The sequence below is a fragment of the Clinocottus analis genome, unplaced genomic scaffold (assembly GCF_023055335.1).
Source record: "Clinocottus analis isolate CAN_PGR_092001 unplaced genomic scaffold, fCliAna1.0.p SCAF_25, whole genome shotgun sequence".
NCBI classification, from domain to species: Eukaryota; Metazoa; Chordata; class Actinopteri; order Perciformes; family Cottidae; genus Clinocottus; species Clinocottus analis.
This window is the reverse complement of record NW_027175987.1, coordinates 7562374-7585283: the sequence shown is the minus strand read 5'-3', so window position 1 is coordinate 7585283 and position 22910 is coordinate 7562374. Positions and strand designations below refer to the sequence as shown.

The following is a 22910-nucleotide window of genomic DNA, read 5'->3' as shown; positions in this document are numbered from 1 at the left end:
TTTTTGTGATAACTGACTACGGCCACTAACTGAGATGTGCGGTCCGTGTAGTTTGTTTATTGGCTTGGGTTTGGTTTGGCAGAGACGAGGGAATGTCTTATGTTTTGTTTTTTCCTCCCCTCCACCGGGTAATGCTTCTCCCGGAAGAAAGCATGCAGCTGCTGTGGCGGACAGAACTTTAGTTTGGCAGCCAGCAAAAAACCACAGCGGGCTGGTTGGTGTAACAGCAGCAACACAAAGTTTTACTGATGTACTGGCTCTCCGTGAATCTCTCTCTGAATTTGGCCTAACTATTAGTGGAGTAGTGTCCTGGCAGTGGTGAGGACGAGGCGAGGCAATCTTTTGTCATTTCTTCCACTTTGAACTTATTCCAATAATCAAACTATCATAACGTACATGGACTATTGGCGTATTGACTAGTCCTCTTGGCAGTTCTCTTGATCTTCCTGAATGAATTTGATTCTGATAATAAAGGTGCATAAGTAAATATATTGTTTCTCTTAAGAAATGAGCCCAAACTGGTATTTCTGAAATTCAACCACACATCTGCCTGGAGGCTTGGCAGCAGCCCCTGCCCAGTGGCCCCCCAAAAATGTATGCCCATGTCGAACAAGAGTTTATGAAAGTTTTGTTTAAAAAAAAGCAATATGCCACATGCAAGCTTTGATTCTCACTGTGTAGAAATGCACGAAAAATGTCTAAATTTAAAGCATCATCAGAGCCACCAACTCTCACGCTTTCGCCGTGTGACACACGCTTTTTCTTGTTTTCACACGCTCACACGCCACACAACCAATATCTCACGCCAAAAAAAAAGTCTGGGGCGCGCTCGTTCCTTTTCAAACTCCCCGACGATAGATGGCGCTGAGGAGCGCATCTGTAAACCTATTCGCTGCATAGACATCCTGTTTACCCCAAACAGACAGTCGCGGGACTGTGTCCGCAACTGGGGGACCGCCGGCAGAGAGGAGCAGAGAGACTGAGGTATTGGGGCTCTCAAGTCTCTCGCATTGAACGTGACTGTCACTTATTGGTCTTAAGTCACGCCCACCCGGCACACAGCTGTTCGCTGCTGCGCGTATTTCTCGTTGTCGTCTCATGCTGTGGTTTTTTGAAAAGTTGGCAGCTCTGCATCATACAGATTATACACTTTCAAAGAGTTTAGTTTGTGTTTACTAATGTTCAGTTTATCAGCTCGTTACTCATTCTCTGCTTTTGTTCATGTTGATTTACTTAGTTGCGGTCTATTTTAGCGGCTTTTAGTAGCCAAGCTAAGTTGCTAATATTTGATTTTTAATGGTGAAAACTGTTCATAATTAGCAACTATTTTACTGTAGCTGCTAAAACTGTTCATCGTTAAGTTCAGCTAGAAAACAACTGTTTTAATGAAATAAGCTGATAAATAACCTGAATTGCTTTGTTTTAAGGTCATAAATTAAGTTAAAGTAAACTATGGGTTTTTATTTTACCAGAATGAAATGGTTGAGTTAGTTAACGGTTCAGCTTGGCTAACTTTTTTTTAAGATTGTTGAGAGCTCAGCGGTTTCTACGTGGTTTGGCATCACTGCTGTCCATTAGAAAACAATGGCTCACATGATTCTTCAATTGATCACGTGTCGACAGCCTCACTCCAAACCCCCACATTCCCTTTCTCCTGTTCCTCACCTACTGGCCCGGTGTACCTTACTCCTCCCACACGACAACCCGAACGTCCCTCTGTATCTCCGGCTGAATCGCATTCCTCCGTTTGGCCGCCACAATGGGAGAACTGTTTTGATGGCGGCTCTGCTCTGGTCCAGGTATTCCCCCTCTGATTAGGAACCTGAGCTTCACAAGTCCCCGCTCCCCGCTCCCCCCAAACATCAGCACAACAGACATTGAAATGATCTTACAGGTTAGAGAACATATTTGTTGATGTGCGACATGATGGCACTCTTTGGATGAGCCCCGCTGCTTTTGTCTGGTCGGGGGGGAGAAAAACAGTGCTGCGTTTACAGGCTAGATTCTATGTCAGGAAAATACAAATGATTGTTAATAAACCATTTTTCAACTGCATTTTCACAAAAAATGTCAAAGAAACAGGACAGGACATATTGCACATAAAATATTGTAGGATGGTTGATTCCATATATCTCATCAAGGATATATCTGTGCTGGGTGATCATAATGTAAACAAAATCTATCTAGTTTTCAAATAATAGTATACAAATATAAACATTATGAATGATTCATGGTTTGATCTATTTGACCCTGCAGTTTACCCTTGAAATTGTCTCCTTAGTAACACTTTTGTTGTTGTTGACCAAAACATGTATCTTTACTGCTGACCTACTTATAATCCTGACATTCCAAATATGATTACACACACACACACACACACACACACACACACACACACACACACACATATATATATATATATATATATATATATATATATATATATATATATATATATATATATATATATATATATGTCAGGATTATAAAACAATATTTTGTGCGTTATTTTATACACATTTTGCCAATATGCACAGTGACGTTGGAATTTAGAGAGGCTTAGAGCCGGTAGAGTGAAAAAGTGCGCTAATAAATATCATTTTGAAATATTTGTTTAAAAAAACAACTTGTTTTAACTCTCGGATATCAGTTGTGCATGGTTACTACCTACATTTACACAAGTATGATTATTAAGTTCTAGATACTTGTACTTTACTAATGTTATGCTACTTTATACTTCTACTTCACTACATGTCAGGAGGAAATATTGTGTAACATTTTTCAGTTAAATTAAAAAGTTGTAACAAAAACATAAATAATGAACTACCGGTAATGCTTTAAAGATCAGAAAGAAATTAATAAGAACAACTTTTGTCTTGCTTGTAAGCTGCATATATATATATATATATATATATATATATATATATATATATATATATATATATATATATATATATATATATATATATATATATATTCTCTTTTTTTTAGGAAGATTCCCTTACTGCACATTTGACCATCTGGACCAATATTATCAATTTATTAGATTTAGATTATCTGACCCATGGTTATTTAGTGTGGAGTAAAAACAACATCTTTGAAAAGGGCCTGTAATTAACTGACCCATGCAGCTTTAGTTAATGATCTATTAACATTAATGAGGACATTATAAAGTTCTTCCAAAATATTAAAAACACTAACACTTACGGTGACAAGTTACTGAGCAACTACCCAACAAGCTCCATCTCCTCCTGGTCTCGTAACACTTATAGGGAGCCATTTTTCTGCATACAGAGTATTTATTTACTTGTGTTTGTACTTTTTACTTGTAAAGAATACGTTTTATACAGCTACTTTTACTTCTTTTACCACACCTTCTTCTTGAGACATGAATGTAAGGTGCGAGTGAAGGTTGAAAAGCAGACTTACTGATGGAGCGCTGTGTGTGGTGCTTTGCAGGTGGCCGGCGGGCAGTAGCGCCCGTCCACCCCTTCGTGGACGGCTGTCACTCTCTTCGAGCTTCCACCGTATCCTTCAGACAGTATGTATTTATGCCAAAACACACACGTTTTTCTGCTAAAGGAGGGATGGAGGGAGTCAAGGGAGTGGAGGGGATGGAAACCCAAAACAAAACCTAGCATGATAGTGTAGTAAGCAGTTCCATGTGTCCAAAGGACTGATCGCCCTGTAGAGCTTCAGCCCTCTGCCCCTGCCTCCCCCCATCCCTCTCTCTCTCTCTCTCTCTCTCTCTCTCTCTCTCTCTCTCTCTCTCTCTCTCTGTCTCTCTCTCTCTCTCTCTACCTGCCCCTGTCCTATAAAGTGACCATTAAAAAAAGCAGTAGAAGTTGTTTGGAGTTGGTTCAGTTTAGCCTGGGCTGCCTCTTCTTCTTTATCTTGTTCTTCTGTTCCGGGTGACGATGATAATAAAGAACAAGTCCTAATTATACCCGAGGAGGAAGAAAAAGAAAAAAAAGCAGGGAGAAGCGACCCGAGGCGTACGGCGATGCGGAAAAAGGCTCATCATTCTGCTCCACTGTGTGTGTATGTGCGTGTGTGTGTGTGCGTGTGTGTGTGTGAGCTGTGTTTTAGTGTGTGTGAGGGGGTGTGTGTTTTCCCTCTCTGAGCAGATGACTGCCGCTCACCTTGCCACGGGGTCTGAATGAGATTGGTTCATTGTCAAGGAGCTTTTTTTTTTCTTTTTTTTTACCCATGATTCCATATGGTATGGAGCGGGCTACATGTTGCCCAACATGCCAGTGCAAATGTTTTCTCAATTAGGTGTCTTATCTCCGGTGAGCGCGCTCGCATCAGATGAAGCTTGCTGACAGCGTAATGGCAGGGAAAACCTCGGAAGGCTCCATCAAATGGCAGCTCTGCTACGACATCTCAGCCAGAACGTGGTGGATGGTAAGTTGGCACAACATTTTCTCTCTCTTTTTTTTGCTTTCTTGCTTTCTTCTCCTTCCTCCCTTTTTCCTTGAACTAGAAGAGGAACATTCTCTCCTCCTCTTTCACCTTCATCTTGTGGCTTTGAGAAAACGCGCAACCACACAGCAGTACCAGCTTTGTGTGTTATTGATTTATTTTTTTGTGACTGGCTCGGGTATTTTGTTTGTTTGTTTTTTTAGTTTTTTATCTGTCGGCGTCCCCGTTTCTCTGTCGCTCTTCCCCCCACCCCTCTTGCTGTGCTCCCCTCTCTTCTCGTCTCGTCCCGTTAGCGGACGGGTGCCAGCTCAGGTCTGCAGCCGCGGACCGGCGAGGAGGCGGTGGTTGAAGGGGGGTTCCTTCTGTCGTTCTGCCGTCGAGCCTCCTCTCACCATCCTTTGCTCTTGCTCCATCTAATTAAACAAAGAAAACTTCTGCTTTTGTTTTTTGGTTTCCGAAAAAATTCCGTCGCTCAGTTTCGGAGCTCCCAACACATCTCTGCTGCCGTGACAATTACAACCTCACCAGAGGACAAACACCCGCCCCTCTGACACCCTCACACTGACACCCGTCTCAGTGGTCCTGGGACGCGCCGGCTAAAGTGCTGGGGCCACATTAAGCAGCTTGTTGTGGTCAGCAAGGCCAGCCGACCTTTGACACCCCCATCGCTGCTGTGGTGGTTGAAGTGGAGAATAAAGGGGGGGAAGGGGAGGAGAGGGTCAAAGCAGGGAGAGAAGCTGGCAGACAGACGGGGGGTTAAGGGGCAGTTTTGGTGACTCCGCTGAGAGACGAGGAGGGGGCTGGACGGAGAGTCTTTTTGGTGGTTCACAATAGTCTCTTGTGGCCGGCTCGTTCCAAATGAGCCGAAGAGATGAAAGGGCTCCCAGTGCCAAAAGAGTTCGTTAGAGAACAGCTCATTATTACCGTCCCCGGTACATTTAACACTTTCTCACCACGGACGGATGCCGCGGTCTTGTTGCCGGTGCACGGACGCGGCAGGTTCCTCTCCTCCTCCAGCCTCGGTTTTAAATAAGGAAGAATAAGAAAATTAGTTTGTGTTGCCAAAGAGACAAAGGCGGCTTTATCCTCTCTGTAACAGGACCGTGAACTTTGTGAATTCCTCTCGGTCGAATCAAAACCACCACCTCCCTCCCCCCTTTCATCCGTCAGCAGGACGGCGGCGGGCTGCCCATAGATATTGATGGGAGGTTTATTTACTCTGCCAGCCGCTGCTTCTTAGGGTCCGACGGGTGTGTGTGTGTGTGTGTGGGTGGGTGTACGTATGTGTCTGTGTGTGGGGACTCGGCTGGTGGGTGCGAGAGTTTTGTCCCGTGTGTGTGTGTGGGCAGGATGTCTGAGTGTGCCGGTCCGCTCAACTGCAGGAGAATTGCTCAGTTTGTGTTGTGATTTTTAATCTCTTATTTAAAAGATAACTCATATTTGATGGTGATCAATCAGTTATGCACTGCGATAAAAAACTGCTATTTGAGGCAGAAAACTTTATTTTTGTTGATATTTCTGGTGTCTTTTTTTTTGCAAGTTAAAAGTTTTGGGTTGAGTAAAAATTTGATGATTTTAGTGAATTTGATCCCCAAATAATGGTATTAAAGGTGTCGCTGTAGAAAGGGTATCTCTTTTGAGAAATTAGTTGTTGTAGGTGACTTTGTCTCATAATCATATAAAGTCTCTCACGTAAATTGTTAATTAAGCTGCAGACATTTAGACTCTTTGTGTTTGAAATGGTATAACTTTATTTTTTATACAAAATAAAAAAATTCTCTCAGTGTCAGTTAATTAGTCAGACTTTTATAGTTCTTGTAGTTTATTCATATTTTGAATTTTTTAAATGACATACAAATATACTGAAAAAATACTCTTACCACGAACAACACATTTCAAGAAATATGAATTTCATATTCGTTGGATGTAAAACCTAAATTATTTTTCTCACTGGGATGTGTGTGATAAAATCATCTCAAACAAAAAATAAATAATAATAATAAAAAGGTCCCTTTTATAAAAATCCAACACTATAATTTACATACAAATACGTTTCATGAATTATATTGAGACGTCACTGCTGCTCCTCTAAATGATCATAGCGGGGTAATTAGTTGGACATAAATCCGTCCGGGCTTCAACATCAGAGTGAAGCAGCGGAGAAGGTTAAAGTGGCTGAAAGCACAAAGAGGATTATCTACTTAAAATCGGGGGGAAAAAGCAGCTGTGATGATTTCCGTCGGGTCGTTTCAAGGAAACAGATCAGTTTTTTAGATTTAGAGTTTTAATGGATTTTTGTTTTTTAATCTAATTCATATTAAAAAGTTGTTTTAATTCCAATATCTGCAGTGAAAACGTCTGTTTAGTGATTTAATTTGTTTACCCCAAATATCAATATCATAATATATATATATATATATATATATATATATATATATATATATATATATATATATATATATATATATATATATATATATATATATTATGATATTGATATTAGTGGGGCCAAATGGAAGCAGGTTTGTCATTCAGGCTCACTTTAAAACCATGAGGAATAGGATTTTGCATGTTTTTACATATCATTAAAAATATAAAGTGTGTCATTCATTGATATATCATTTTAATTTTCACACTATTCGCATCGTGACTTAGTTTCTCTGTGCTGTTATTTTGAAAAGCTACTCGGAATTTGTTCCATATTTGTGTGTATATATATATATATATATATATATATATATATATGAATTCATGTTTTATTGTACCCATGTGATCCACATTTAATTTTGTATCGATAAATCCTCTGACACCTCATTCTGCATTTTTTAACATTTTGTTATGACACATCTTAACATTTCGGGTTAATCCCTCTGTGCGTTCCGGCCTCTCTGCATCGCTACACATCCAGTACAATTATATTAAAATGAAAAGCATTAATAATTAAAGTCTAATTGCTGCCAGTTTGTGTGTATGTTGCACTAGGATCTTCCGGCTTACAGTAAAATGGCTTTGAAATGCTGAGCCGTCTGCAGTCGAGCTACAATAAACACACTCCAGTGTAATCAGATTTTATTAATATGAACATTTAATGCCACAATGGGAAGTTAGAAAGCTCAAGAGACATACTTAGATACGACACAATAATAAGAATCAAGCTGTGGTCCTCAGTAGGAGATTTATGCCTCATAAAATGTATCAATAAATGTTTTTTATATATATATATATATATATATATATATATATATATATATATATATATATATATTAATTGGCATGAGATCCATGTGGAACTCATGTGGAAAGAGAAAATCATCTGTATTTTAAATTAACTTTCAAACCTGACGACTGTAAAAACTATTTAAACGATTTTAACTGATCTGAGAATAATGAACCCTGATGAAGGCAGCGACTCCATGCGTGTGTGTGTGTGTGTGTGTGTGTGTCTGTGAGTGTGAGTGTGCGTGTCTGTGAGTGTGCGTGCTAGTGCATTGCATTTGTTCACCACAGGGGTTAATGGGATTTCTGCGCCACTACAAGTGATGGCCCATAATCCATTTGTCAGTGAGCATCCCCCCCAGCACACACACTCTGCCTTCTGCTATTTACATATCTGTACAGTCAAATTTAAGTAATGAGTGAACTTGGTTTTCAGCTATAAAGTGTATGTGATTTTGGATATTAGACATTTGCTGACGAAAAAATATTTTATTTAATTCCCCTCCTAAAAAACTTTTTTAGATATTTAATAGTTTTTATAATTGTTCAATCTTTACGTTTGGTCTTAATGTTAAGTTTTAAATCCTTCAATGACAGAGTTGCTTGATTATCCATTAACATCTAAAAGAGATCATATTAGCTGATGGATCTTTTAGTTGACAGAAATCGGATGTGTTGTTGCAGGCTACAGCATCAGAAATGTTCTGAGTGAGCGTTGTAATGATCCGGATGCGCCGCCCGCGTATGCAAGTCAGCAGGCCAGTGCCAACGGCGGCTCGGCTCTATGTTTGTGGTCTGTCTGAGTTCCGGTTTGTTAGCCGGAGTCTCAGAGGAGGGGCCGGACTGCCTTCGTGAGTCTTGACAGACATGAAACAGTAATGAGCCCACTGGAAGAAAACCCGAAGGGGAAACACGGCAGAGGAGACACCAACGTCTGGGAGAAGTTTGTGGGGTGAACATTATTCAACAGTGTGAGGTGGCAACCTAAAAGTAGAAAGTTATCTTTTTGTTATTGTTTACAGTGCAAAAGAGGGAAAAGAAGTTCAAGTTTAGTCTTGTCTCTGAATTGCCCGGAGCACCTGCCGTCCCAAACAGTAACAGCAGAGCAGCAGGCTCTGTGTCTCCACAGGATGCGTTCAAACACAGTATTGAGTGTAGGTCATTTGTGTTTTTGCCGGTCCAAAGCGTAACAAATGCATTAAAGCACCAATCCTCATTTTTGTATTTGTATTTTGCTCGTTCTACAAAGATGGGAAGTGTATCTCTTTGATGGAGCGTGAAAAGCACACTGGTAAAAACTTTGACATCAGTTGTTTTGGTATTGTTCTTCATGGACGACCATTTAGATGAACAGTCCTCTCAGACCCCTGACTAGATTGAGCTTTATATTCCCATCTGAGACAAAAATGTCGAACTGGTTCCTTTAAAATAGCAACCCGACCTTGGTATGCATAGTTTGATCAGCTGATGGAAATGAGTGACGTTTTCACACAAATTTTCCCTTTTCAGCACCACCACGTTGTTCATGCTGACAGGACACAGGAAGGTTATGTGTGTATATATATATATATATATATATATATATATATATACACACACACACACACACACACACACACACACACACACACACACACACACACACACACACACACACACACACACGTACGTGTTTGTCTCTCAGAAGGAGTGTCATGTTGTGGAGAAGATGTTTCCAATTTTGGAGACGGCCAAGAGCAGTAGAGATGATTAGAAAGGAGGAAATTGGGGGATTAAAATTGTCTGCTTGAACTTCCTTAGTCCAGAACGTGCTCTCGCTCACCCACATTTCTCTCTCTCCCTTTGTGTCCGTGCGTTCGTCCTAGCGGTCTCTCGTCCTCCCGCAGCATGGAAAAGTGTGAGGACATGTCAAGTCCTCGTGTCCTCAAGGCCACCGGCGTGTCTCAGGCTGTCGTCGACCGGCAAACACGACTCACTCACCTTTTACCTTTCCTGCCATCTTTCCTTCTTCCTTTTCCTCCATGGTTCTTTTCAATCTGTCCCTATTTTGTCATTAATGTCCTTTTTCTTCACTTCATCCTCTTTCCTTTTCTCTTTTCCCCTCCCTTGTATCTTTTGTTTCCTTTCTCTCCTGTCCATTTATCTTTTCTCGCTGTTTCCCTTTCCCTTTTCTCTATCTTTTTCCTTTCCTTTTTTATATTTATTTTCTTTTGCATTTTAATTTCATTCCTTTTTTGTCTTCCTTTCCCTCCCTCCTTTCCCTTGATGATTCCTTTCCTTCCTGGCCCTTTTGTCTTCCCATTCTTTTTTTTTCCTTATCTTAATTTTTACTCTTCTTGTACCTTTCTTATCCCCTCTTTCTATCTTTCGTTTCCTTTCCCTACATTTCTCACTTCCTTTTTTACCTTTACTTTCCTCTTCCTGTTCTTTTTTCTTATTCTTTTTTCTCTTAATCTTGTCTTCCACCTTTTCCTTTCCTTTTTCTCTTTCTCTTTCATCTTCCTCTCTATTTTTTTTTCTTTTTCACCTTTCTCTAACTGTTCCTTCCCTCCCCTGTGTAGTTCTTCATAGTGTATTTTTATTTGCAGATTAAATGCCTGTCAGCTTTTACTTTCTACATTCAGTCTGTCAGAAAGGTTTCCAGGATTGGACACAAGTGTAGAATTTGTGCAGCAGGATGACTTGACCCTGGTGCTCGGTTTTCTCCCTGTAATATCGGAGAGAACGCTCGGCTCCGCAACTCTTTTTTTTTTTTCTCTCTTCGGTCCAATAAGCCAGCAGAGGCTCGGGGCTGTAATATCCGCTGCTGTGCTGCTGGACTTAGCGAGGGAAAGCTGAGCCCGAGGTGTACTGCGGGGGGAAACCCGGCCGACCTGCAGAGGTGTCCTTAGCCGTAAAGGATGATTCTGACCTTTTATTCCCTCCAGTTCTGTAGCGTTGTGCTTTATCTTAATCCCCGGTGGGGAGAAAAATCTTAAGGACAGGAGCATTGATGTTGTTAACCTTAAAGTTCACATTCTTATGGGGACCCCTGACGGAGTCATGTGTAACGCTGTAACCTTATGAACTTGCGGTCACTGATGGTTGGGCGGATGAGGTCTGGCTCACGGGATCGATTCTGGTCTATCGCTGATGGACAAGGACATCTTCAAATTAGAACTGAGAGACGACCACAGCCATCGTTTGACTTTATTTAGTAGTTTCTGAATGAAATGGGTAGTCGCTAGTTGTGCCTACACATTTTGAAGGACATGATGGGATATGTGGTTGCTGTAGAATGATATATCTGACCAGATACCAATTAGAATAATTATCTGGGAATGTATGTGTGTTTATAGTTTACTTCGTGTTCAGCTTACTCCTAACAAACATAATTTTAGTTTACTTAAATTGAGAGGAAAAATATAATATTTTTAAGTTTGAATAGCGTCCGCGGATGAAAAGTGTCTTGATGTAAACAAGCAGAGCTCAAGGTGTGTGAGCGTGTTACTGTATCCAGAGGATCGCCTGCCTCTCTGGCCTCTGACCTCCTGCTGACGCCTCGCCATCAGATCGACCCAACACAGGCGAACGCAGATACAGGATACTCTCTCTCTCTTTCTCACACACGCACGCACGCACACACACACACACACACACACACACACACACACACACACACACACACACACACACACACACACACACGTTGCTACATCATTAATTCAGGTGTATTATTATTACAAATGAGACACAACGAGATCGATTGTATGAGTTGTTGGAAGGCTCCAGTACACACACACACACACACACACACACACACACACACACATTGTTGGTGCTTCTCTATTATTGCGAGAACCCCCGTTGACATGATGCTGACGAAACACTAACCCTAACCCAAAACAACACTCGTTAACCCTGCAGCTACTGAAAATGTCCTCACAAGAATAGGAAAGCTCTCAAATCACATACACAGGTAAGAAATAACTACACACATTAGCTAACAGCTGGACATTTAACAAGTTATAACAGTTCATTGTTAACTCAATGTTAACACTTGAACTCCTTATTTACTACTGGTAACTATTTGTACGGCCACTTTCATTCATGTTCAGTCATAATATTTTTTGTTCAATTACTATTTTATCGAATTTTAATCCAATCCCAAATTCAATTCAATTTATTTTGTATAGCCCAAAATCACAAATGTAAGCATATAGCAGCACTTCTGAAGGGGTTGTAGGGGGGGCGGGGGGGGGTGTAATCTCTCTGATGGAATCACAGGGTGAGGTGCCTTCGTGAATCTCCCTTTTCCCTTCTGCTCCCTCACACACATACAACATCAGCTGCCCACCCACTCCAAGCATCAATCCTTCACTACATTGAAAGTGTCAATGATAAACAAAGTTAGGTTAGGTTTAGGGCAACAAAAGTACTGTATCATGGTTTGGGTTTAAAAATAACTAGAGTTACATGACAAATACGTCAATGTTGTCTGCGAACAGCGGACAATTAAAGGGACAAAAAACTACTTTCAAATTAATCCTGAGGACTCTATATGAGTAAGACAGTTCCATCACAAGCTGGTATTCCTTTCTCAACTGAGTGCAAACTTGATTTTTAATTCAGTATATATATGTGTACTATATATTTGTATATATAGTACATATATCAGTAAAAACATAAATCGAGTAAGTTTACGTGCCAAAGGATATTCTCTATTTTTACCTTTTATAGTATTTAAGTAAGTTTGTGAATTCTCTCAGCACCCCCCATATACCCTCCTCCCTTCTCTTCATCACCTCCTCTTTGTCTTCCTCTACCTCCTGCTCCATGTCTGTTCCTCCCTGGAGAAACATGGCGACCAGCCAAGACAGCTGCTTCTCTTCTTCAGGCCGGTTGGTTGTTGTTTTGTGTGTGTGTGTGTGTGTATGTGCGTGGGTGTGTGTGTGTGTGTGTGTGTTGTGGTGGATGTCCTGCTGGGAGGAGAAACAATAGGACAGTGATGATGATGATGAAAATGATGATGATGATAATTTACCCAAACAATTCAAGGATGAGAGAGGTAATAATCTATACTTTTTTCTTTTTGTCATCAAATCTCATTTTTCGACCATCAATACCGTCTGACTTCCTTTGGAGCAAAGCCACACACAGGAATTTAAAGACCTTTAAAAACACCTCATAAAGATATTTATTTTCATAAAAAAATACAGATAAAAGCCCAGTAATGTCCTAAAGAAGGCTTTGAGACACACACAATACTATTTAGTAGATAAGATCACGTGAGTTTGGTGGACAGGTGTATGGACAGAGTGACCCCCCCCCCCCCCAGTCCCTGTCCTCGAGCCCCCCTTCGTGAACCTAAAGGATCTGTGTGAAACAAAGTGAGTATTGTTTCACTCTGCTCTCAGGGTTGTGGCTCTTTGCCAGTTGAGGCTCAGTATCAAACAGACGCTGCTGGTCTCTACATATGCTCTCTCTCTCTCTCACTCTCACTCTCACTCACTCTCTCTTCTTTTATTATATAACTAGAAACAGTAATAGAGTGCAGATCTCTGCTGTTTGACCATCATTGCTGTGCAACCACCATTGCTGTGCAATTGACTGAATATAAGCCAAACTCCCCCCGTCTATCACTTGTCATGCAACCAGACTGTCATTTTGACCAATGCAGATATCTGCGTTGAGCCCCATGCGGACTCACATTTTAGCTGCTTCTTACCAACGTAAGCAAGCACTTCGGATCACATTTCTTCAAAAATAGACACGTTAACGTGTGATGCCCAAACATACCCCACATTGAATAAATACATTTTGTGAAATTGTATGCCTCCTTTCAGACTGCGAAGCTAACATTCGTTTTAGCCGTGGAACTAAAGTTTATACTAGTGGTGAAGCTAAAGTCCCTTCACAGGGCCGCCAAAATCGACAGAGAATGGCAGGCAGTGTGTTTCCTAACACCAGAGTCCTTTTAAAAAACCTCACATTTTACTGCAGCAGTGAATTAAGAATAACTATGTAGCGACAATCTTCTCTCTGTTGGTGTCGTTCACTTATATGGGTCATTTAGAGGCTTCTGTATTCAATTGTTTTTATCAGCAGTTAAAAGCTCCTCACAGGAACTTGAAGTATATTTAAAGATATAAAGAAAGCATCATATTTGATCAATTTATATCGAAAATATTTTGTCCAGCTGTCATAATCCGTTAATAGAGCATTTAAATATATATTTTTAAAGAAATACATTAATAGTTTTTAAAATGTCCTTTTGTGCTTCATTCTGCTCCATTGTAGTGTGTTATAGTACCTAAAAACATGTATTAAATCTTACTACTGTTTAGAAATACACAATGGGAGGGTGTAAAGCTTAAGTTTATTCTTTTGACCTTTTTAAAGTTGTTTGTAACCCCTCGGGTGGTTTGTTTTTTTAAAATTGTGTCCAGTTTTACGCTCCATGTATTTTACAAACCATCGATAGACAAAAATACATCTTGGTCTTGGAAAATAGGATGAATTTATCTTCATGTTGTCCAAAGAATCCCGAGCTGTGTGGTTTATCAGACGTTTGGCATTCTCTACTCCGGCACTGTAGCAGCTTCGCTAATTCAAAAGGAGCTCCACCTGCCTTTTGGAAGCTTTCCAGTTCAGCTGCTGCAAACTGGCCTGATGGAATAGATTTCAGTCGTTTGTCAGAGAAAACTGCCAACAGAGGTGCAATGTGACAAAGTACTCAAGTACTGAACTCAAGTACAAATACTCCACTACAATGATCTGACAGCTTCACTTGCTTTATATATTCAGATTATTAATGTAAACTATATAAATCAACTAATATATTCTAAAATATCACCACAATTTAAACTAACCAGCAGTATACAAAGTAATTAAAATGAGCTCCACCTAAACGAGCTGCAACATTAAAGTAATAAATGCATTGTTGCATCCATCAATCTGCATAGATGATACATTTACTTTTGGTACTTTAACAAAATTTGGATGGTTGTACTTTGACTTGAGTGAGATTTTGAATGCAGGAGTATTTTTACACCCAGAGTTGAGTCCAGATGTGACTCTGGCAGAGGTTTTGGTCTGAAGCTTTTTTAAGTCTTCGCCCTGGAATGTAATAACTTTGAATATACATCACATTTTAACGACATCTATCTTAAACATGTCTGATCAGATGTTTGTGTTTCAAAGACGCAAAAACATAATATTTTATAGAAGTCTGCTATGTGAGTGTTGTTGATTCGTGGGTCTGTGGTTTTTACAGACTCACTGCGGCTTTTGTGATTTTAACAGAAAGAAAAAAAATTAAACGGAATCCAGAAACGCCATCTGGTATTTGGTAGCAGTGTGTGTTGTGTATCTTATCCTGTGTGCCACACAGTTCTTGGTCTGCAGCCATTTGGTGTTTGGCTGCCAGCGAAGGTGTCAGCCTTCATTTAAAGGGAGGCAGCCGCTCCGGGTGTTTGCTGTTTAGTGGATTGGCAGAAATGGATTTTTGCCATTTCTTTCTTTTTTTGTTTGTTTCTGTGTAAAATCACCTGTTCTGTCACACAGCCATCGACGCGCTGGCATTGACACCACCGATGAGTTTTTGCAGACATGCATTCAGATGACTTATTTATGATATTAATTGAGTAAGTTATGGTCCATTTAGACTCAAATAGACCATAAAGAAGAGGATGCCTTAGGGCGGGCTTACTATGATTAACAGGTTGCTGCCACTAACAGAGATGTACACAGTGTCTCTACGTTCCAGGTCACTTCTGTGCTGTTCATTGGTTAAAAAAAGCTAAATGACGACAGTCAAATTGCCCAACTCAAGGCTTCATAACATCAGTATGCAGACCAATGGGTGATGTCAGGATGACTACGTCCACTTCTTAAATACAGTTGAGGGGCAGAACATGTCGTTGCAATTTGATTAAAAATGTGTGGGTGTAAGTATAACAAAGCTGTTAGAAGAGTAACCAATCGCAAAAACAAAGCAAGAACCTCTGGGGAGCAGGAATGTCAACAGGTGGAACTAACCAACCTCATGCGGCGTTCTGATGGAGGCGTCCTGATGAACATCTGAACATTACATACGTACAGATACATAAGAATGCAGCTTGTTCGGATACGGCTGCACATTAACGACTTTGTCCTAATTAATTATTTCTTAACACAGCGACATATCGCACTAGCTGTGGGATGCTTTAGATTGTCCCTTTAATCACATCTCACCCCAACTTTCCACAGAAACTGAACCATGATGCCTCTGTGAGCACTTCTAACCTATTAATGCTGTAATAACAATCTGTGTGATTAAACAATTACACAAATGGGGGGAATCAAGAGTGCTACTTAGTTGATTCTGATTAGAGGCTGGAAGGATTATGTGAAGCAGCCAGATGTTTGCACATCAGTGTGATTAGAGAGCAGCGGTTGATGCGGCACCTCACAGGCCCTGGCAAGGACATGAACTCACTCTGGGGTCATGGGACTCAGAAACAAGAGTCCACTAGCATACAGTGCAGGAACATCAATACTCTGTTACTAGTACCACACTGTAAAACTACTGTTAAAAGCTGAAGTACTGATACACCACTGTAAAAGTACTCTGTTACAAGTAAAAGTAGTAATACCACACTATTATGAGCAACAATACCCAAAATCCAAACTAAACCAATACAGTAATTTTCAATGATTTAAAACTAAAATATATATGTGTTTACCAAAGTCTTACTACACAGTTTCCCGCCTCTGCATAAAGAGAGGCGGGAAAGTCAGGGCAGGATTTTGAAACTTGGTGACAATTGAAAACATTCAAAAAAAGGTATCTTCATCTCACTGCTTATTTTCCTTGCCAGCTCACTGGCACACAGTGCGCAAAGTTTAAAAAGTGCAGCAAAGTAATCCGTGCAATTATTAATTGAAGATCCCCAGCTACGCATTTAATGTCCAATGCGAAGACAGATTATTTATCATGAAATTATTTTTAGAGGAGTAAACTGCTGAAACAGTGTCACGGTGGCACCATATGTTTGGACATCAGAGAGCCGTTTAACAGCATCCAGGAAAGAAAGAAAAAGGATGCGAAGGTGTGTTCGTCAGCACCTACCTCCAAGGACTCATTCATTAGCAGTAATGTGGAGTGATCACCTCTTTATCAGTGTGTGTACAAACACTCGGGTTTGTCCCGCGGCCAGACCCCCCTCCCTCCACCAGTACCCCCTCATCTAATTAAGTTGATTCAGAGCGGTGCCTGTGTGTGCACCGGTCCCCATTACTTACGGCTGTCCGGTCTGGGGCGCCGGCCGACCCCGCCGAGCCTGTCGCCGTGTTGTGCCAGCGCCTCCGACAGGGGGTGCCGCTCACCCCACAACCTCAGCCCCTGAGTACGAACAGCTGGTAGGGGCATTGAGGGAGACCTCATCCACACGCAGGAAACACCCACTAACAGGGGACTATGTCCTCTGTGGGCACAACACAGGGGCCAAAGACCTCCAGGGGTCCTTGACAGCGTTCCGTGGGGGCGGGTTGTACCTGACAAACAGCGATGTTAGCAAAAAAAATTACGATATGGAAATGTGATGGAACATTATTTAGCAGGAGCACCCCGCCCTCCGGTTCATCCTCAGGTAAACACTGTAAGCTCTGTAGTTTGTACTGTTAGCGTTGTTTGCTACAAGCCACCAGCTCATCCTAGTTCCATCCTCCCTTGATATCTGCAACCAGATGATGAGATTGCACAGACAATTACCTTAATTCGGTTTTTAGCATAATCAACAGCCATACAAACATCAATATGAACCTAAACTCCACCAATTGCTGAAAACCGTTATTGTTTTATTAACAAGCTGTTTTTAGAGCCTTTTCCCACCTGAGGGTTTGAAGCAAGGTTGCCGTTTTTAAAAACATTTTATACATTTGATCCTGTTTTTGTGTCATATTCCAATGATACGAGTGTACTAAAAAACTCTACGACCTGTGACATACTCTCTATGTCACACCCAGGTCTGCGTCTCCTCTCTACCATTGGCTCCTCACCTGAAGCAATGTTTAGTTTGGTCCATGTGAGGTTTTCTGTCATTTTAATTTTGGCTCAAACTAATAGGTCTGAAAGTTGAGTGAAGGGGGCCCATGGTTTCAAGTAGACCTGAACCCTTCATTTTTGTAGTTGCCCAACTGTAGTTTATGTACAACGGCTTCCATGCAGCGATATTGTTAAAAGAAATAATTGTAAAAATGTTGGCATCGATCATAGTCGTGGGTTTTTCAGAGTCGTCTAATATTCAGTGATGGGGTTGCTGCCCACCCAACTCTCCCTCCCCCCATCACTGTGCAGCAGGAGGCCCCCTCTTTCTCCTGCTTGTCTGCCAGCCGGGGCGACGTGGAGGGCAGCCGGGGCACAGATGAGCCTGGTGGTTCCCTGATGGCGGTCAGAATGGGCCGGGCTTCGGCTACAGATGTGATGCCAGCTTTTGCCAGGGGTCACCTTGGAGAAGCTGATGGCAGCAAGTCCGTTCCCCCTCCCTGCACCCTGCACCCACCCCCCAGCACTGCAGCTGGCTCCCTGCTTAATCCGCCAAGGGGTGAGAGGGGGTGTGGGGGGGTGTCACAGGAGGCCACATGGCCCGTTACATATTTTCTACAGTACATGCGTTTATGGGGGGGAAAACTGAAATATTTAATCAAGCAGAAGTACACAGTGTTAAATGATGTACTAGTGGTACAAATGGAGCGTACTTTACCAAAGGTTTTAGCCATTGTTTCAGTTGTATACAAGGATCAACTTGCAGAGAAACACACTGCAGATAATTTAGTCTTTTCAGTGTGAACGCTTGTTTTTGACCTTGGAAATATTGTATTATTATTAGCATTATTAATATTATTATCCTATGTTATTCGTGAGATTTTATTTTTTCATACTGGAAAAGGCTTTCCAGAAACCACACGCTGAATAAAGGAGATCTGTTGAATGCAGAATAGGGAGGGCATTTAACATACTAAATATGTGTGCATATACAGAGCGCTCAACATCAGAGTTTCCATTCAAATGTTAAAAAGAATCTGCAAGAGAAAATGCAATTGAATGCTCGTTTCAATCTGCTACTGGTGTAGCCGTTTCTCCAGTTGGTGCCATTAAACCACCGCAGAAAAAGGAAAACGACACGAGGTCATTAAAAGAGTTACTGTCAAAGATCCACACAGACCGGATCAATACACCAACAGCAAAGAGTAAAAATATTTCTGCGTATTTTGAATTTCAGCATTTTGTGCGCTCAAAATTGACAAGTGGGTGGAAACTGAGCTGAGTGCATGAAGACCAGAGATGAATGGATTGGCAGCAAGTTTGCGGATGCATTGTTAGACCACAAAGATGCCTCAGAGCAAAGTGGAACAGTTTTTACAGTGGTATTAGTAGTGGACTTGAAACTTCCTCTATCAATGAAAGTCAGAAGAATTTAACCGCCAGCCCGCCCACCCACACACACACACCCAGGTCCAAGTCCAGTGTGGCCCCGCAGAAGGCGAAGCTGCAGATCTGCTTTCCCAAACTGGATCCGTCCTTCCTGCTAATCAGTCGTACATCTGCACGTTCCTAATCATTTCCATCTTCCCTTCCTGACTCGCTTCGTGCTGAGGGGCTTTCACAGGCCCATGCGGGGTTTCGGTGGAGCAATGTGGAGAAGCTTTGCTTCGTGGACGCGGAACAATCCGCTTATGGAACCTGCAGCCATTAACGGCTCAACTGAAGGGTATTACATTTCGGCTCTGGACTGCCCGTTTCCGATACAATCACATTGATAAACGTTTGTGTGGTGCACTTATGTTATGTCAGAACTTTGGAGGAACGACCCAAATGGCAACAACAGTTTGAATAATATTTACTTCAAAAACAAAAAAGGGTTCTCGAAAAACAGATCATTTGAATGACCAAAACCAGGAACAGGACAAGACGCCGCAGGAAACACAGGACAAAAACAGTACAAACCGACAAGGAGACTAATGGGGTTTAAATACAAGGGGGATGTAACGAGCAACAGGTGTACACAATGAGGGCAGCACAGGTGCAGGGAATCCACAATCAGGAACCAGGTAGACAGACAATCCAAGACGATCACCAGAGCAGGAAGTGCAGAGACACAGAGGACACATGACTACAAAATAAAACAGGAAACAAAACTCAAACCATGACAGTTTATGTAATCAGACTGGTTTTGTTCCTCATCTCCTCACCTTCGTGTGAAAACTACATATTTTCAAGTTGGATGATTATTTTTAAAGCATTATAGATGAGGAGATTTGTGAGTAAATCCATTTCAAAACCAACTGGGCTTATTAAAGAAAACATTTTCCAATCTAAAAAAACAGAAAAGGCAACATTTTCTGCTGTTTTCATTGCTGTCGTAATTTTGCAGTGGTCTTAGTCAACTTAAAATACGTCCACTCAGACGTATTGAGAAACAAATGTAATCATCAAGTATGTGTTACACTTTATCTCCTGAGTATTAGCAAAATGATATAAAGAATAAAGAAATGCACCTGAATCTGAGTCTCGTTCATTGCAGAGTAGGTTTTCACTTATTTTGGTGCAGTAAATAAACAGTGTAAGTAAATAAGAGAAGAAAAAACATTAATCATGAATATACATTTACAATAACTTATATATATAACGTGAAGTTATCTGTTTATTAACATAAAGAGCTGTCGAGTGTTTTTAAAAGTCTGTATCGCTGAAACGTGAAGTGAAACCGGGAAAAGCTGAGGCTCCATCCCCGCAGTGTTTTCCAGGGTGACCCCAATGCAGTTCAGCGAGCAAGCAGGTACAGCTGCAGGTGAGCAAGGCCTCGGACAGGACGCACTGAAACCAGAGAGGACTGTCATGCTGATGGTCGACTGGGAGCATTAATGAAGAAGATTCGGTGTCCTACGGTGGCTCCTGCAGGCCTGCAGAAGACCTGTCCCTCCTGACTACGAACACCAACGTTCCTCAACGTGAACCCCGCCTGGGGTTCTTCAGGCTCGGATGAAACCCCAACAGAAATGTTTCACCACAGAAACTTGTTTCCACTGAGAACCTTTAAAGGCGAGTGTTTTGTTGCTCAAACCCCAGGTTTTAGAAACGTTATGGTACAAACTTCCAACATCTGCTAAATGACAACAATGGCGCATGTAGAGATGGTAATTCACGGGAAATTATCTACATTTTTGTCTAAAATAGTTGTGTTCATTCATTACTTCTTCATTACTGGAGCATTCACAGCATATGACAAAATATCACTCATAAACATCAGAGAAGGAAGCGTGGGGATTGGATCAATTTATGCAGAGTAGACCTCAAGGCGATCACCGCCAACCATCCAGCCAGACCTGCCGGACCAAACCACCGCCCCGGCAGTAGAGGGAGTATAGCCGAAATGGAGGCTCAGCAAACCAGAACAGCGACAGGAGGTCAGTGACTGCTGTGCCCACGTCCTTACGGAGACCTGGGTTCATCGCGGCTTTCCGTGTCAAGCTGCACTCGAGAGCAGGACTCCGGTTGGACTAGAGGAGGTGGAATCTGTTCACATCACTGATGCAAGCTTCTCGAACACAGTTCAAGTTGATGGTGGATTTTTTTTTACCGGCCATAATATTTGTCCACAGAATTGTTTTATTGCTGCTTTTATATTCCTTATGATGCAAATTCATGATGACCAAAAAAATTGTGAAAATTAATATGAACTCAAGACTTACAAACTACTAAGGACCCTGTTCAAAACAAGATGATTCACATCAACGGGTTTAGCCTACAGCTACAATACATTCAAAACTATCACCTCAGAATTGAAGGGTTAGTTCAAGCTAAGAAAGCAGTGTTCTGGTGACCAAAGAATAACAAACTGACAGTCGGTTTCAGAGTTATAGAGCCACCAAACTGTCGTTCGCCCCCACCGACCCCGGACATGTTTCAGCTCCCGCACACACTCTTGGTCCCGGAATTTGTTTTCGACTCGAGCCCGCTCCATAAAGGACCCATTTTGGGGGTGAATGGAGAGGTCTGTTAAAGAGGCCGGAGGACAATAAAACGGGATCAGCGAGCAGCGGATTTAATTAATCCAGTGAAATGAGGAGAAATCAGACGAGGCTGAGACCCAGCTGGAGATCACAAACACAGTTCAGTCCTGGCACCAGAACCAACGGGTCAGCTGGGGCTTCAGTTTCAGAGGGGTCCAAACAACACTTTCACTTTTTGTATAGCTGTGCCACAGGAAGACTGTGACCTTTGACCAACCAATGTTACATTTACAATTAGTTAGGACTTTGTAGGCCATTAGATTATGGTCCACCTATTTTTTCGTACCATTTATAAAAAGATATCTTTAACTAAGACAACGAATAAATATTAAAAGTAAAATTATTAAATAAACTACTGTTTGTCTTATTAAAATAATCTAAAACTGGCTTGTTTTTCTATTTTAATTTGAAATGGAACAATCTGAAACGATACTTCTGGTATTTGTTTCTATCAGAAGAGAATGAGTTAAGTTCATCGAAAATAAAACTTTGGCAATAGTAATATATAGTAAATAGTCTCAATATTTTTATATTTTTATGGATTATCATCAAAGATGATAAGCCGCATGGTGTATGTGCAGAAAATAGTCTTTTAAGTGGAGCTTACAACAGTGTGACTTTGTGGATGTTTGTTCAAGCGAACATTTGAGCGTCAAGTGTAAAAGAATATTATCTCTGCCGCAGAGGAAAACATACACACCTTGATTAAATAAGGCCCGTCAGGTGTATTGAACCGTGAGTGACGGGTGATGATGGCTGTTGAGGGACTCTCTCGAAACAGACCGGGATCCCGTTACCTTTAACCTCTGGCTCTGTGACAGCCTTACAGAGGGGGTTTACCTCATCTGAGCAGCTGACGTTATTCGGGTTAACCTTCCCTACACCTCAGCCCTCTCTCTCTCTCTCGCTCTCTCTCTCTCTCTCTCTCTCTCTCTCTCTCTCTCTCTCTCTCTTCTCAGCACAGAAAACTTTTAGCATTTACTATTACATGTAAACTGAGTGTGTGTCTCGTAAGAGGACAACACAGATTTTTTAAAAACAAATTCTAACTTGCTTTGTATGACCGTAGGTTCTTTGTTAATTGGTTGATTTTATGCCTTTATTTTTTTATTCTCAACTGAAGCAATCAACATGCTTGCTGTTCTGGCTGATATAACCTGATCTTGGAGTGTACAGTCTTGACAGTGAATGTGTCCTGCATGATCTGAAGAAAAACATTCTGTTGAAAAGTGTAG

At 41.3% G+C, this 22910-nt stretch overlaps 1 protein-coding gene across 3 annotated transcripts in view; it reads left to right on the top strand.

Moving 5' to 3' along the window:
- Positions 1–932: 932 nt before the first annotated feature.
- nfia (nuclear factor I/A) overlaps positions 933–22910 on the top strand; it is a 158504-nt gene continuing 136526 nt past the window's right edge. For 2 of the 3 annotated variants that reach the window (XM_068591697.1, XM_068591694.1), the window contains exons 1-4: positions 933–984; positions 1624–1799; positions 3460–3541; positions 4279–4407. In XM_068591697.1, coding sequence (XP_068447798.1) covers positions 4312–4407 — 96 coding nt within the window. In that variant the 5' untranslated portion in view covers positions 933–984; positions 1624–1799; positions 3460–3541; positions 4279–4311. Of the gene's footprint in view, positions 985–1623; positions 1800–3459; positions 3542–4265; positions 4408–22910 lie in introns of those variants that run through there. The other variant, XM_068591695.1, reaches the window with a different exon arrangement.